This window comes from Podarcis pityusensis, assembly GCF_964106645.2.
Source record: "Podarcis pityusensis genome assembly, chromosome: 10".
NCBI lineage: Eukaryota > Metazoa > Chordata > Lepidosauria > Squamata > Lacertidae > Podarcis > Podarcis pityusensis.
Genome location: NC_138035.1, coordinates 9,062,347 through 9,078,418, shown reverse-complemented (window position 1 = coordinate 9,078,418; position 16,072 = coordinate 9,062,347). Strand labels below are relative to the sequence as shown.

General features: G+C 46.3%; 1 protein-coding gene and 1 long non-coding RNA gene across 10 annotated transcripts in view; one reads left to right on the top strand and one right to left on the bottom strand.

Moving 5' to 3' along the window:
* The window catches only part of PLXNA4 (plexin A4), a 609,453-nt gene that overhangs the window by 38,381 nt on the left and 555,000 nt on the right, over positions 1–16,072 (bottom strand). For all 4 annotated transcript variants that reach the window (XM_081022606.1, XM_081022607.1, XM_081022608.1 and 1 more), the window contains 3 exons: positions 13,304–13,450; positions 4,725–4,884; positions 242–345 (listed from right to left, as the gene is read on the bottom strand). In XM_081022606.1, the coding sequence (XP_080878732.1) occupies positions 242–345; positions 4,725–4,884; positions 13,304–13,450 (411 nt within the window). The remainder of the gene's footprint in view (positions 1–241; positions 346–4,724; positions 4,885–13,303; positions 13,451–16,072) is intronic.
* Positions 5,901–15,599, top strand: LOC308486495. Of its 6 annotated transcripts, none has more exons than XR_013991091.1 (5): positions 5,901–6,065; positions 6,153–6,356; positions 7,836–7,909; positions 10,037–13,181; positions 14,859–15,599. It is a non-coding gene; the product is annotated as an uncharacterized lncRNA (long non-coding RNA). The 6 variants fall into 6 exon arrangements; XR_013991095.1 differs by having other exon boundaries at positions 6,153–6,362; positions 7,716–7,909; XR_013991090.1 differs by lacking the exon at positions 10,037–13,181.

Sequence of the window (16,072 nt, the reverse complement as noted above, 5' to 3'; positions counted from 1 at the left end):
ACTCTTCAGAATCAGGCTCTAGACTGGGTTCAGATGCCGCCTGAGGCAAAGGATCCGGTGCGGACTGAGACTCCTCTGGTTCCGAGTCTGAGCCAGAGTCCCAGGCCATCACACCTACATCTGGTAAACTAGTAAACATTAGGGAGAGGGCTAATGATGCATTTGCTTTAATTGTTTTTGTGATGAAGCCAACCTGGTCCCTGGAATTCAAGGGGTAAGAACAGCAAAGATTCCAGATTACCTGATAGTGAGCGAGGGTATTGAGCCTTTTCCAGTCATTCTCGATCTTCGTTGTGAGGTCCTCGTCTTGAAGGATCATCCTGGCTCCGCTCGCCTGCCTCCACTCTGTGGAGAGAGAGAATCACAGGTGACCTTCCCCACCAGGAGACATGGGGGCAACCACGAGAGAGAAGGAAGGAGGGTGACTGTGGTCAGACTTGTTGGCTCTCAGTCTGCAAAAGTGAGTCTGCCCAAGGCTTCCTCTGATCCAGGGCTTGTGTTTCAAGAAAAAACACCTCTGAGCTGGTGTGGGGAACCTCAGGCCTAGGGAGCGAATGTGGCCCTCCAGACCTTTCTATCTGGCCCTCAGGACTCTCCCCAAGCCATACTCCTGTTCGCCCTCCTTTCCACCCTCTGGCCTTGTGTTTTGGCCTGCCTGGATGGAGGATGGAGGAGTTGTGGATGAGTACATGTTGAAACTAGCCTACTACACAAAGGCAAAATTTACCTTAATTGCTCCTCCCACGTTTGCTTCTGACCCCGCCCACCAGTGGCGTGAAGAGCATGAACTGAATGTTGGGCTGAAAGTGGCTTCCCACCCCAGCTCTAAGCATTTGCAAAATGCTTCTTCCCTCTCTACAGTGTGGTGTAGTGGTTAAGAGCGGTAGATTCGTAACCTGGTGAACCGGATTCGCGTCCCCGCTCCTCCACATGCAGCTGCTGGGTGACCTTGGGCCAGTCACACTTCTCTGAAGTCTCTCAGCCCCACTCACCTCACAGAGTGTTTGTTGTGGGGGAGGAAGGGAAAGGAGATTGTTAGCTGCTTTGAGACTCCTTAGGGTAGTGATAAAGCGGGATATCAAATCCAAACTCCTCCTCTACTTCTCTGAGTGACCACAACAAAATTCAACACGTATCTGGATTCAGGAGGCATTGCACTTGGAAAGCTCCAACGCTCAACTTCACAATTTTTAAAAGGAGCGTGGGGACACTCGCCACAGACACTGTTTATGCTTCTCATACAGAAATGTGAAAACCGCTGCCAATTTGATTTGACCCTAGCAACTCCCTTACTGCATAATTAAAATGCATTTGCAAAACCAATGCTCGGCTTTTGCTGTCTATTTTGCAGAAGTTCAACTGCAAAAAGCGTCTATGCTGAACGAAAGTAAAGTGGGAAGGCGGACAACTTTGTCTGGAAGGACGTGGGGCAGTTTCAAGTCTCTCAGTTTCTAAGTTCCGCAATCTTCAATTCAGTTTTCCACGTTTCTGCAGCAATCTGTGATTTGTGTGTCTGTATATACACAAAATTCATCAGCGGTTTAGTGTGAATTCCTTCAACCTTACATGCAGCTTTGGTTTATATACACATTTTTTACAGAGCTGTTTCCCCAGTATAATGCTATTTTCATTGATATATGCATTTTATACATGCTTTATTGCACTGTATGACTTTATTTACTTGGCTGGAGAACTGCATTGCAAAATTTGGGAAAGTATGAATTTTGTAGGATGGCTGTCTTTCAGTTCACATATTGTTTTGGAAAGGGCGGGTTTGGCAGGTTCCCCTTTGTATGCAAACTGAATTGAGTTCCTTCACCATCCCTAGTCCTAGGTGGGGAAAGTCTAAATGCTTTTAAACGATCTAGTTCTTTTGGTGCAGAAGCCCACAGATTTTTGACTAACAGAACCATCAAAGGCTGGAGAGAGATATTGGGTTTGTCCTTCCACACCTTTTCTGGCGGCTGCTAAAGACCAGCATGCCCTGCAGGAAGCCAGAAGCGAGGAAGCCCAGCCCAGGGAGCTCAGCTCCCAGTTGGCATGACAGGACTCTGTCCGTCTTCATTTAATCCAATGTATTTGTTTTAGTGTTTAAATTGTGAACCGCCTTGGGAGGTGCCTTGGCAGGAAGGCAGTATCTATATACCTCAGATCAATCAATTAATCAATATTTAGTGTTATTGTTCACATTTCCCAGAAGCATCTCAAGGAAGCATACACAGTTCTCCTCAGCCTCCTCTAATTCCCACAACAACCTTGTGAGGTAGGCTAGGCGGGGAGTGAGTGACTGGCCGAAGGTCACCAAGTGAGCTTCATGTGGGGATTTGAACCCTAGTCTCCGTGCTTCTGGTCTGACACTCAAACCAGTGAACCAGGGAGCCAGCGTGGTGTAGTGGTTAAGAGCGGAAGATTCGTAATCTGGTGAACCGGGTTCAATTCCCCGCTCCTCCCCATGCATCTGCTGGGTGACCTTGGGCCAGTCACACTTCTCTGAAGTCTCTCAGCCTCACTCACCTCACAGAGTGTTTGTTGTGGGGGAGGAGGGGAAAGGAGATTGTTAGCCGCTTTGAGACTCCTTTGGGTAGTGATAAAGCGGGATATCAGATCCAAATCCAAACTCCACTACACCACACTGACTCAATCAATCAATCAATCAATCAATCACACAGACCAAGAAGGTGGCACCATCAAAGACTTCTGTTATCAAGAACTTGAATGCCCAACTATAAATCTTTCCTCTCTCCACTAACCAGCTCCTGGCTGGCCTCTCGCTCAACCTTGCCCAGCCCCTCACTCCTTTTCCAGACTCACTTCAGACACATTTCTGTCAATTTGTGCTTGAGATTTTTCTTTCTTCCCAGTGTTGATCTTGGCAGGCATTTGCATGACTTCAGCCATCTTTTGTGAGCTGCAACCCAACTGCAATTTTGAGTCCAATCAAAACATACACACTCACACGCCCTAGGACTGCAAGACCAGGGGGAAGTACACACCGGCCTTTGCCAGATGACCAGGGCATTGGGAAGCTGCAGTTCCTGCCTCCCAGGAAGGTTGCCATGGCAAGCAGGTTAGTGCAGTAAGTCCTGCACCAGCAGTTGGTTAACTTCCAGGTGACTGGAGAAGAGACTTACCACCGTTGCCCTCACCAACATTTCCTTTTTGCTGCTGTCAACCTCCTCAGGAGTAAGGATATGGGAGTCAGCTGTCTCTCATCTAGCCTGTATGGCAGCAGTATGTCATCTAGCCCTCGCCTCTGAACTGTATTTAAGTCAAGCTCCTTGGGGCACAGCAAGACAAGTACCAGAAACGCTATTGCTGGTTAACTCTTGTTTTGCTATGTATTCATGTCCTTAAGCCTAGATTCTTTATTTTTTTAATACGTGTTGGCCCAATTTGGTTTTTTGTCATTTTTTATTTTACCGTCGTGTTTTGTCTTTTGTATATGTGCATTTCCACTGCTCTGTATGTTGATGTTTTGAATATTTGCCACTTTGGAAATGTGAAAAAGGGGCAAGTGGCATATAAGTATCAATCAATCAATCATCAATCAATTAAGGGGGAAGATCCACCTGGCCTCATCAATCCCCCACCGAAGGAGCAGCTGACCCAATGCCTGTTTTCCTTTACTCCATGGGTAGGCAAACTAAGGCCTGGGGGCCGGATCCGGCCCAATCACATTCTAAATCTGGCCCGCAGACGGTCCAGGAATCAGTGTGTTTTCACATGAGTAGAATGTGTCATTTTATTTAAAATGCATCTCTGGGTTATTTGTGGGGTGTAGGAATTCATTCATTTCCCCCCCAAAAATATAGTCTGGCCCCCCACAAGGTCTGAGGAACAGTGGACCGGCCCCCTGCTGAAAAAGTTTGCTGACCCCTGCTCTACTCTATGAATTCCTTCTTTCTTTATATTTTGTGCCTATTAGATTGTGAAAACACACACACACACATTATGGATTGTATCTAATGTTGCTGTTCTTCGTTCTCTCCATTGCATTTCACTTCATCAAAACATACACCAGAGGTTTGGAGGACTGAATCAGAGGGAGCCTGAGAATTTTCCCCACCCTGTCATTAGTATGTGAGATAATTCAGTCATGTATATCTATAGCCATGCTTAAGAAGTGTCACTTGGTAAAAATCTTATTAAAAAAAACCTTATCAGTGAGGCCATTGTCATGTATACAATAGTCTGTGCTGCCCACAAAACTGGTAAGAACCAGCTAAAGGGAAGACTAACTCTGATGGTTAGTGTAAAAAACAACTCAAGGTGCAAGGAGAACTCTGCATGTGTAGTCAAGAAAGGTTAGTAAGTGTTTTCCAGGACTGTGGATGGCTGAAGAGATGATGAAGCAATGAGGTGGCAGAAAGTAGGGCATTGGCCAGAGGATGAAACAGCCAAGTTGATGTATTTTCCCCACACAGAGTGTGTCCTCATGCAAGGCTCTTGAATACTCTTTGGACTCTGTCCTGTAATGCATTATTAAATAAAGTCTGACCAATTGGGAACTTGCTGCGAGCCTCTGTTCTGAACCCCTCAAAAAAATCCCCCCACAATGGCAGCATGCTGAAAACTGAGCCCCACACGATGCAGGCCCGAGAAGCTGAGAGCTAACCCTTGAGGGACTTTCCCACGTGCTACTATATATTCCAATGGTTGTGTGAATTGACTGGCAGGCTTGCTGGACGCCTTGCTCAGTCAACCCAAACAAGAGACTCACGCACCTAGGTCCATGTCGGCGGCTTTCGGCCGGTGGGAGCACGGCACGTTCTTGAAGATGGCATCAAGGATCTTCTCCTTCACTTGCGTGATGGTGTCGCAGTTCAGGATCTTCACGGGGATCTCGGGGCTGTTCACATTGTCAGGGTTCACACAGCTTAGGACCTGTAGTGGGTTGTGGGTTGGAGACAGGATCAGAGGACAAAGCTTAGCCAGGAGGCTAAACAGCATATAGGCAAGGTGCTTTCTCTGCTAGAGAGCAGCCTTCTCCAGACCCTCCAAAGTTCCCTATTTTCCAGGGAAAGTCCCAGAAAATTACAGAAGCCATCCGAGTTTCTTATTTGATTCCGTAATGTCCCGCTTTTCCTTAGGATATCCCTATTTTCATCAGAGAAACATTTGGGGGGGGGGTATGTATTTAAATGTTTTAGTGATAATATTGCAGTCGTCGTATTAGAGATTGTTAATTTGACTGGAGTGTAATTGAAATTAATAAGATTTTGGAAGTAAATCATCAAACCATCAATTCTAGCACGTGGGGGGCGGGGCACAGAAATTACATAATTTGGCATCTGAATGATAGGTATTAGTAATGATAGGTATTAGTAATTGTATTATAATTTGGCACTGTTATAATGAGGCTATTATTGGATTATTGTAATTGGAAGCTAATAAAAATAATTATAAAAAAATAATGTTCTAGTGAAAGTGATTAAATCCAGGCAAAGAATGGATATGTCAGCTGTGCCGGACAAATGTCCTCTGGTTCTGGAAAGCTCCCCCGAGCCATTTTACTGTGTGCTGCACAGACTTCCCTTCCTCCAGGAGTTTCCGTGACCTTGAACAAGCTGAAGTCTGCTTGAGGAACACCCTCATAATGTTTTACTTTGTTTTTATATATGTTGGGAGCCACCCAGAATGGCTGGGACAACCCAATCAGATGGGTAGGGTATCCCTATGAAAATAGGGATGTTCTATATTATTATTATTATTATTATTATTATTATTATTAAGGACATCCCTATTTACATCGGAGAAATGTTGGAGGGAATGCAACTTGGAGTAGCATCTTCTCCATAGATTGTGGAAAGAATAGGCTATAATGCTGACAAAGGGTTTGTTAACTTGAAGGCCTCCTCTGGTGGCGGTTGCTAAGCAACATGGAGTCTGAGGCATTCCAGCCCATTGTAGTAGCCGCTCTAGGCCACACACACACACAAAGGCCTCATGCCACTGCCTGCCCCACAGAGATCAAGACGCTGCGTCCTCCTCTCGTGATCACCGCTAACTTATTCTGCCTTCAAGCTGTGCCACCTCAGCGCTAGAAAGGTTTCAGCCGTCTGTTTGTAAGTTAGGAAGTGGAGGGTTGAAATTGATATAGGAGATAAGGTACTCTCATCAGCTCTAACGGAGTTGCAATATTATTTTATCAGGTGTGTGTTTTTATCCTGTTTGTCCTTCGGAGGTGCTGAGAAACCACCAATGGGTGCTCAGGCAGCAGCCCAGCTTGATCCAGTCCAGGACGAGACCCGCTCACTGTTGCTAGATTGGCAATCCGGAATCCTTATCCCAGAAACTCAACGTTTTAGGTTCTCATGCAGGAAAGGAGAAGGGCTTTGAACATAGGTCCTTCATAGGTAAAGGTAAAGGGACCCCTGACCATTAGGTCCAGTCATGACCGACTCTGGGGTTGCGGTGCTCATCTCGCTTTATTGGCCGAGGGAGCTGGCGTACAGCTTCCGGGTCATGTGGCCAGCATGACTAAGTCACTTCTGGCGAACCAGAGCAGCGCACGGAAACTCTGTTTACCTTCCCGCTGGAGTGGTACCTATTTATCTACTTGCACTTTGACATGCTTTCGAACTGTTAGGTTGGCAGGAGCAGGGACCGAGCAACGGGAGCTCACCCCGTTGCGGGGATTCGAACCACTGTCCCTAAGGTCCTTCATAGGGATTGACAAATCTTTCAATCTCTGTTTCTCTCCATTTCTCATTAACCTATCAAGTTTGGTTCTCTACATTTCTGAATCAGTTTGTGGTGGTTGTCATTATTTTTTTTAAAATGCGCACATAAAAACTTACCAGCGCTTTAGTGCAAATTTCTCTTAATGTACACATTTTTGTATCAAATGTTGCCTGATAGATGCATTTTCCCAGTAACATGTGCATTTTGGCACTTTGCTCCACTGTGCATGTTTCTGTACATTTTTGTCTCTTTCCTGAAGGCCAATATTTCAAAAATAAATAAACTGCCAACCTGTGTCCAAGCCCCAGGGAGATCTTCTAAATTTCTTCAGATTATGGAAGGCCTGGATCCTGATGCTCACACTCCCAACCTAATTTCTTAGCAGAACTTTCCAAAGCCACCTCTTTCTCCTAGACATCTGGCAGGTTACAGGTTTCCTTTACAAGGAAGGTCTCTGGCTTCACACCAAAACCTGCCCCCACCCTAGACAAACCCACTTACCCCCCCTGTCAAAAGCTAAATGCAAAGCAGATGAGGGGATTCCTTGGAACCTTTTCCATGCACTGAGCAGAATGGAAAGTTGGCTGCTACTTCAGAGGCATTTATTAGAAACTTGGAGTTTCATTTTTCAAAAAAAGAAAAAAGAGAGAAAACGGATCTCAGAAGTGAAAAATGACTCTGAAAAATGAAATGCACACCCCTTTTCAATTTAACACATTTCAGAAGTAGATGTGAAATGGAGGTCTAAACACCTTGTGGTTTCTCTCTCTCCCCCTTCCCTTCCCTTTCCCTTCCTTTTAAGTGCAAATGTTTAGCAGTTAGCATTAAGTTTCAAATTAATAATAATTTGAGACTAAGCTCCCTTGGTGATATTGCCTTGGCACAAGTTCACGTGTTGTATTAATCGCATGCCGGTGAAATGATTAAAAAAATTAAAAATCACTCCCAAAGGATTTCCACCCTCCCTGTTTGGTAATGCAAATGTTCGGCAAAATCAGTTATCACGGATAATTGATTCCTTATCACTTCAGGCAACTGCCCAACAACCAGGCAGTACCCAAGAAGATAAAGCTACCGTTGGATAAGAAGAGAAAAAAGAGACGGGACGTGGGAAACTTGACTCTTTATTTCCACTTTGTCTCCCTGCACAGTGGAGAAAGGCCATACTTTAATGGCAGAAAAGCAGCGGGTTCATCCTTGGCATCGCTAGTTCAAAGGATCTCAGGTAAGAGATCTCAGGGCTGTGAATTGCTGCTGCTATTATTATTATTAATTAATTAAATTGTTAAATTTCTAGGCTCTCTTTCATTCAAGGATTACAGGTTTACAATATAAAAGCACAAATACAAAGCATAGTAACAAACAAAAACAACACCCCCCCCCCAACATGACCCCAAAATTCGGAAAACACTGAGGTGCTTTGGTTGGGAGCCAGTAGTGCTGGCTGACTCCCACCATTGAGCCAGTCACCCAGAGCTTGCAAACTCACTTCTCACCCGGGACCAGCATATTTGCTTCCAAAGGCCTTGCACTGAACTGAATCAGTGTTCCAACGCCAGGACGCCTGCCCACCATGAGCTCGTGGGCAGGTGGCAGAATGCCAGGATGCCCTTTTACAGCTCTACATGCCTCAGAAGGGAAAAGGAGCATCTTCACCCCCACCGTTGTGCCTGGACACTGAGGTCCAGCTCCGAGGGCCTTCTGGCGGTTCCCTCCCTGCGAGAAGCCAAGTTACAGGGTACCAGGCAGAGGGCCTTCTCGGTAGTGGCACCTGCCCTGTGGAATGCCCTCCCACCAGATGTCAAAGAGAAGAACAACTACCAGACTTTTAGAAGACATCTGAAGGTAGCCCTGTTTAGGGAAGCTTTTAATGTTTAATAGACTATTGTATTTTAATATTCTTTTGGAAACTGCCCAGAGTGGCTGGGAAAGCCCAGCCAGATGGGCGGGGTATAAATAACAAATTATTATTATTATTATTATTATTATTATTATTATTATTATTATTACTACTACTACTACTACTACTACCACTACTACTGTAAGGTGGAGTGAGGCTCAGGGAGCATAAAGGGCCTCAGCCAAGATAGAGTTCCTGCAGGGTTAACTCATTGGCTCCCTGGGCTCTGTCCAGGGTCCTGAAAGACCTTTTGCTGAATATTCATGTTTCCAGGGATCATACTGTGTTTCCTGACTGTCCTCGCCTTCCACCACAGACTGGCTGCCAGAATCACACCGCTGCAGTTCGAAAGCATGCCAGTGCAAGTAGATAAATAGGTACTGCTGCAGCGGGAAGGTAAACGGCGTTTCTGTGCGCTCTGGCTTCCGTCACGATGTCCCGTTGCACCAGAAGCGGCTTAGTCATGCTGGCCACATGACCCGGAAAGCTGTCTGTGGACAAACACTGGCTCCCTCGGCCTGAAAGTGAGATGAGGACCATGCCCCATAGTCACCAGTTTTATCAACCTTCCTGTGGACTTAGGACAGATATCTCCATGTGTCCTCCTGGATACCCTTGATTTTCCACAAAGTTGCTTTGCATGTGGGGTTCATTTGTTCCCCCAGATGCCCAAACTGTGTAGGGAAGCAGACAGCTGACAATACATGCAGGGTTTCTGCATCCAGCTGCCAGTTTCTTTTTCCCAATGGAGAGGAAATTCCTGCTTGCAAGTTTCCCAGTAGCTGGCCACTGTTAGAAGAGACTATGGGACTATCTGGGTCTTTCATCATCAAACCTTTTATTGGCATCCCATACAAACATCCAAAACAAATCAATACAGAATTACCACTTCCCCAGTGGCACAAAACATTTGCTAAGAAGGAAGGAGGCAGAGCAGTCTATCGTCACATCTCTAGGTCTCCAGGGAGTGTATTTTGATGACAAAAAACCAAATGGAGATATTTAGCCACTAACTTGGTGAGCTCCTGATCATTCCCCAGTAATAGAGAATGTATGACCTCCAACTCTGGTTTCCATTTGGGGATACAGAGTTGATCTAGAAATTGCTGACGGAGATCAGCAGATAGTTTACAATTAAGAACCATGTGTGTAAGGGTTTCCACCAGGTGGTCTTCACATGGGCAAGTTCTTTCTCCTTCCACCCTGCCTGAGAACCTTCCCGAAAAGAGGTTTGATGGATTTGAATTAAACCTGGCCAGTGAAAATGCCCTTCTTTCTTGAGGGTTAAGCAGAAATTCAAGGTAATTGTGGTTATCTGGGACTTTGGCTTGATCCTGCAGCCAGGTATTGCTTGCTATCTATCTATCTATCTATCTATCTATCTATCTATCTATCTATCTGAAGCAGGAAGTGGCTGAAGGTTTATGCCTTTCCCCTGCCTTCCCCTTTCAGAGGAGAGCAACAGTAGGCTGTCTGCATCTGTTCAGAAGCAGGAAGAAGTGCCTGGGCTCAGCCGAAATCAATCCCCAAAGAAAGGGCATATGGGACACCCCTTTTAAGCCTCATTAGTGACTCTGTTGCCAACATTAAAAACTCCCCACTGGGCTTTAACCAAAGAGATGCTCCGAGCGTTTTTCATCCAGGGGCAGCGAGGGAGCATGTTTGTAGATATGTGATGTCAACAGATATTAACGGATTCGACTGTAAGGATCAGAGATGCAGGGGTGTGCAGGGGACAGGAGGCGGGGGGGGGGGGGCTGGAGGAGGCCACCCAGCATGTTCTGAGACGGTGACAAACTCGAGACACATCAGACAGCTTTTCCCCGTCCACTTCTGCCCCCAAAGGGCCTATTATAAAACGTTCGCCGTGACAGCTTCGAATCAGGTTTTGTGATCTTTGCCCTTTGTGCATTACTTGCCTCAACAAATGCGAAAACGAGATGTGTGTGTGTGTGTGTGTGTGTGTGTGTAAGTAAAATAGAATTGTCTTCTACCCCCGGGGAGGAAGGGACTGCATCATGGCTGAAAGAACTACAAAGAGCATTGCCTGATTGACGCATGTAGCAGAAAGCCTTAAATGTACGCTGGGATCAGGGTACATTTAAAGCGACAACCTCCTTGATAGACCTGCCTCAGTTTTAAAGATCCTGTGACCCTGCTTGGTCCTGCTGCAGCCACCTATTCAGCTGGTGGGTGTCAGAATATTTCATTCTCCCATTGCTGGATGTGTGATTGTTACATCTCATGTCTGTGTTGACATTCCATGCTTGGAATGTGTGAGAACGGAAGTCAGTTCTATCTCTTCTTCTGTATTGTACTTTTTGTACAGTGGTACTTCGGGTTAAGTACTCAATTCGTTCTGGAGGTCTGTTCTTAACCTGAAACTGTTCTTAACCTGAAGCATCACTTTAGCTAATGGGGCCTTCCGCTGCTGCCATGCCGCCAGAGCACAGTTTCTGTTCTCATCCTGGAGCAAAGTTCTTAACCCGAGGTACTATTTCTGGGTTAGCGGAGTCTGTAACCTGAAGCGTCTGTAACCCGAGGTACCACTGTACTTTCTTTCTCTTTGAGAAGATGTGAGAGCACTCCATGATTGCTTTGTCCTGTATATATTGCTTAATAAATTACTACTACTACTAATGATAATTTATTATTTATACCCCGCCCATCTGGCTGGGTTTCGCCAGCCACTCTGGGCCGCTCCCAACTGAATATTAAAAACAATACAGTGTCAGACATTAAAAACTTCCCTAAACAGGGCTGCCTTCAGTTGTCTTTTAAAAGTAAAATAGTTGCCTTGACATCTGCTGGGAGGGCATTCCACAGGGCGAGTGCCACCACTGAGAAGGCCCTCTGCCTGGTTCCCTGTAACTTGGCTTCTCGCAGTGAGGGAACCACCAAAAGGCCCTTGGCACTGGACCTCAGTTTCTGGGTAGAACGATGGGGGTGGAGACGCTCCTTCAGGCATACAGGACCGAGGCCGTTTAGGGCTTTAAAGGTCAGCACCAACACTTGGAATTGTGCTCGGAAACGTACTGGGAGCCAATGTAGGTGTTTCAGGACTGGTGTTATACGGTCTTGGTGGCCACTCCCAGCCACCAGTCTAGCTGCCGCATTCTGGATTAGTTGTAGTTTCCGGGTCACCTTCAAAGGTAGCCCCATGTAGAGCACATTGCAGTAGTCCAAGCGGGAGATAACTAGAGCATGCACCACTCTGGTGAGACAGTCTGTGGGCAGGTAATGTCTCAGTCAGCGTACCAGACGGAGCTGGTAAACAGCTGCCCTGGACACAGAATTGAGCTGTGCCTCCATGGACAGCTTTGAGTCCAAAATGACTCCCAGGCTGTGCACCTGGTCCTTCAGGGGCACAGTCACCCCCTCAGGATCAGGGAGTCCTCCATACCAGCCTGCCCCCTGTCCTCCAAGAACAGTATTTCTGTCTTGTCAGGATTCAACCTCAATCCGTTAGCTGCCATCCATCCTCCAACCGCCTCCAGACACTCACACAGAACCTTCACCACCTTCGCTGGTTCTGATTTGAAAGAGAGGTAGAGCTGGGTGTCATCCGCATATTGATGAACACCCAGCCCAAACCCCCTGATGATCTCTCCCAGGGGCTGCATGTAGATGTTCTTAAGTTCTAAATCAGGTAAGCCAATTCCTGCACACACACACACCACCCTGTAGGTTTCACACTCCCAGGGAATAGATGCAAAAAGTGCCCCCCCCCCCCACTTTCACACCCACTCAAATTGCTGGAGAAGTAAGTGTTGGGTGAAAACTTCACCTCGGCGCTAGAAAAACATCATCAAGCAATGAAAAGTCCTTTTCTGTAACATATGTTCCTTATATCTTCTGGAAAACAATAAAAAACCCTCATATTATCGCTATTGTTGTTCAAAGATCAGAGACTGTAGAGTCATGGCTAGAGAAAGGGGCAGGAGGGAGACTGGAGGAGGGTGGCAGGGAGATAGAAGCCTGTCATTCACTTCCCTTCCCTTCTTTAATCTCCAGGGAGGAGTGGATCTCTGCAAATCTGCTAAGATTCCTATCAGGGTAGATTTGCCTGCCCTTGAGATATAAAAGGGAGAGCTGATTAGCATCAAAAAGCTGCAAGCAAGGACAGGACAGCTTTTGAGGAGGGAAGAATTCAATCATTGACCTGGAGCGCTGGCTCCTTTGTATTCACCAGCCTAGAAGGAGAAGAGCAGAGATTCCTTTGGGCAAAAGAGATTCCATAGGAAATCACATGGGGGCATCAACATGCCAGAGGAACCTTGATGTCTGAAGAAGTACAAAAATCCTTTTTGGGGAGCTGGGGAACTGTGTGTGATCATTGCCTGTTGTTTGCAAGCAGGGAATGAAATGGAGTAGACTGGGAAAGGGCAAGACTGGTCAACAGCACCCTGATCAGGAGTACTCTGTGCTGCAACATGTTGTTGCAAGTCCCTGTTGCCTCCTTAAACCCAGAGTAGTCAGCAGCCCCTGCTATTTTTTAGCATATAAGGAATTTCAACCTCTTTCTTCCTTGCCATCGGTTTGGTGCTGTTCTCCTCTGCTGTTGAGATTTGGACTAAACATCAGGAAGAACTTTCAGGTGGTAAAAGAGATCCCTTCCAATTCTGGGGGTCCCTTCCAGTTCCACAGTTCTGTGATTCTCCTCGTCCCAACCCACCCCCAATTTCCTCTTTCGGGTACATCAATGGCCCCATCTCTCACCAGGGTCTTGTAGTCGATCTGCTGCCGGATCAGCTTGTCCTCACTAAGGGAGTAGCGGGCTTCCCCAGTGATGGCATCAATTGGGCCCTTCTCCATCTGTTGCTTGATGGCACAGAACAGAGAGAAGAGAGGCTCGCCGGCACATTCCTGCAGTGAGGCGAAGGAAGAAAGGAAGGAAGGGACAATCAATTGGGGCGATGAGGAGACTGCATCCTGCATCTGTGCTCTGTTCCCCCCACTTCATGGCTCTGAAGAGCTGAGAGCAAATCCCTGCAGGGAAGGAAAAGTTGGCAAAGAAATGGCAAGACAGAAGTCCTAGGAGATGGCTTCATTGCTGCCACCATCTTTTCAGAGCACGTTCCACCTGCACATACACTCCAACATTTCTCCAATGAAAATAGGAACACCCTATTCCATAACAACAACAATTTTACTATTTATCCATCTGACTGGGTTCTCCCAGCCACTCTAGGCAGCTTCCAACATATATAACAACATAATTAAACATTAAAAACCTTTCCGATACAGGGCCGCCTTCCGAAGACATCCAATACAGGGATGTCTTCTAAAGGTTGTATAGTTACTCATCTCCTTGGCTTGGGGGTCCATACCCTCCAACATTTCTCTGATGAAAATAGGGATGTCCTTAGGAAAAGTGGGACATTGCAGGATCAAATCAGAAACTGGGGCAGCTTCTGTAAATCTAGAACTGTCCCTGGAAAATAGGGACACCTGGAGGGTCTGCCTGTATGCTCCAGCCACTTCCTGGAAGTTGTCAAATCACAGCTCCAAGCCATGGATGTGCATTTGGGCTCTAGAACTGCCAACTCAACATTGATTATGCAAAAATAAATGTGTATTGATTTGGCACGGTATCCCAACCGTGACATTAGCCATCTCAATGCACTTCTTGCTTCCTCGAATATTTCCCTGCCCAATATTTATTTGGACAGCGCCATGCCCAGCAGTTCACAAAGCTCAAGTGAAGAAGGTCCCTGTCTCTAGGCGCTTACAATATTTAATTCAATGTGGGGCACAAATGAAGGAAGGGGTGGAGCAGGTGTAAACCCGGGGAAGAATTTGCTAGGAATTGGCTGGAGGAATCCTAAGCACATTGACTCATAAGTGTGCTGAGAATTGCAGCCAACCAGTCCCTGCCCTGCCCCATAGCTCCATCTGCGTTCCTTCTAGCTCAGCTCCTCTTTTCTGCCTGCCTATGACTCTCCTCTGCGTTTTCTGCCTCTCCTCCCTGAGCAGCTCCTCCGAAATCCACGAGAACGGTTTCAATTTTTGTCCTCTGCAAATCCCCAGAAGCCGTTCCCTCCTCTGTAGCCCAGAGTAGGGTCTTTCCTGTGCTCTAACACCTGCCTGCCACTTAATTAGCTTATCTCCCGGCAGCATATTGCTTCCGAGGCGGATGCCTATTGCCCTTATCTGCCCGCGTTTTTTCGGGCTAAAGGCAGGAAGACAAGGAGCCGATTGGGGAAAATAAAATAGCCTATTATGAAAGCAAAGCTTTCAATGACTCACCTCCCTTTCTCTCCCCCACTTTCAGCTGGAAATGGGAATCTGATAGCCGGAGCCACCAAATCGACCTTCCAGGGCCCTTCAAAACTTTTTCCTGCTGTAAAAGGTGGCGGATCATAGGAGGCAGGAGGAACATCTACTTAAGTCTCCTTAAGCCATTCAGCTTCAGAGGCAGCAGAAACGACTGGCGGTAATTGGTTGTGTAAAGGGGTGACTGTCGCTTTCGATTGGTGGCACGTTGCCACTTTTGGTCACAGAAGACAAGGAGCCACACAAAGCCATGTGTACAACTCTAGGGGACTGGCTGTCAACAATGCTGGAACTGAGAGGTCCAAGCAGCACTTCCTCAGGAGCAAAGCAGCACAGGGAAGTACTTGCCCCCAAGCAGAACATGCATTGGATCAGAGTCTCCAGATCTGCTAACCTTAGTGCTGTTCCAAACCTTTGGCTCCTTGCTGAGAGGAGGGACATCTGCTTTGCATGACGGAGAAAATAATAATTTCATAAAACTGTCTCGTTTTGATGATTCCATTTCCTTTTCAGGCTATAGCTAAATTGGAAAGGCCTGTTCCTTCCTACTCTTTGCAGTACCGGACTAGTTGCTTTTAGGCATTGTATTGTAGCAAATGTTCATTCCGGAACACTGAAAAGAATAAACTCTTAAAATCCATGGTGGCCGCTATATGCATCAAAAGAGAAAAGGCTAGGCATGGCAATTGTGATTTATCTTGAACTGTTTTGCAGACAGACGAAAGAGGATATTGGGAGACATTTAATGAATAGGAAAATTAGTCAAAGTCTAAATAAAGAAAGACGCTGAAAAATGATTATATGTTAATATATCAATTCACATGCTAGCAAGGTTATGCTTAAAATTCTACAAGGCAGGCTTAAGCAGTATAATAATAATAATAATAATAATAATAATAATAATAATAATTTATTATTTGTACCCCGCCCATCTGGCTGGGTTTCCCCAGCCACTCTGGGCGGCTTCCATAGAAACCAAAAATACAGTAAAATATCACAGATTAAAAACTTCCTTGAACAGGGCTGCCTTAAGATGTCTTCTAAATGTCAGGTAGTTATTTATCGCTTTGACATCTGATGGGAGGGCGTTCCACAGGGCGGGCGCCACTACCGAGAAGGCCCTCTGCCTGGTTCCCTGTAGCTTTGCTTCACACAATGAGGGAACTGCCAGAAGGCCCTTGGCACTGGACCTCAGCGTCCGGGCAGAACGAT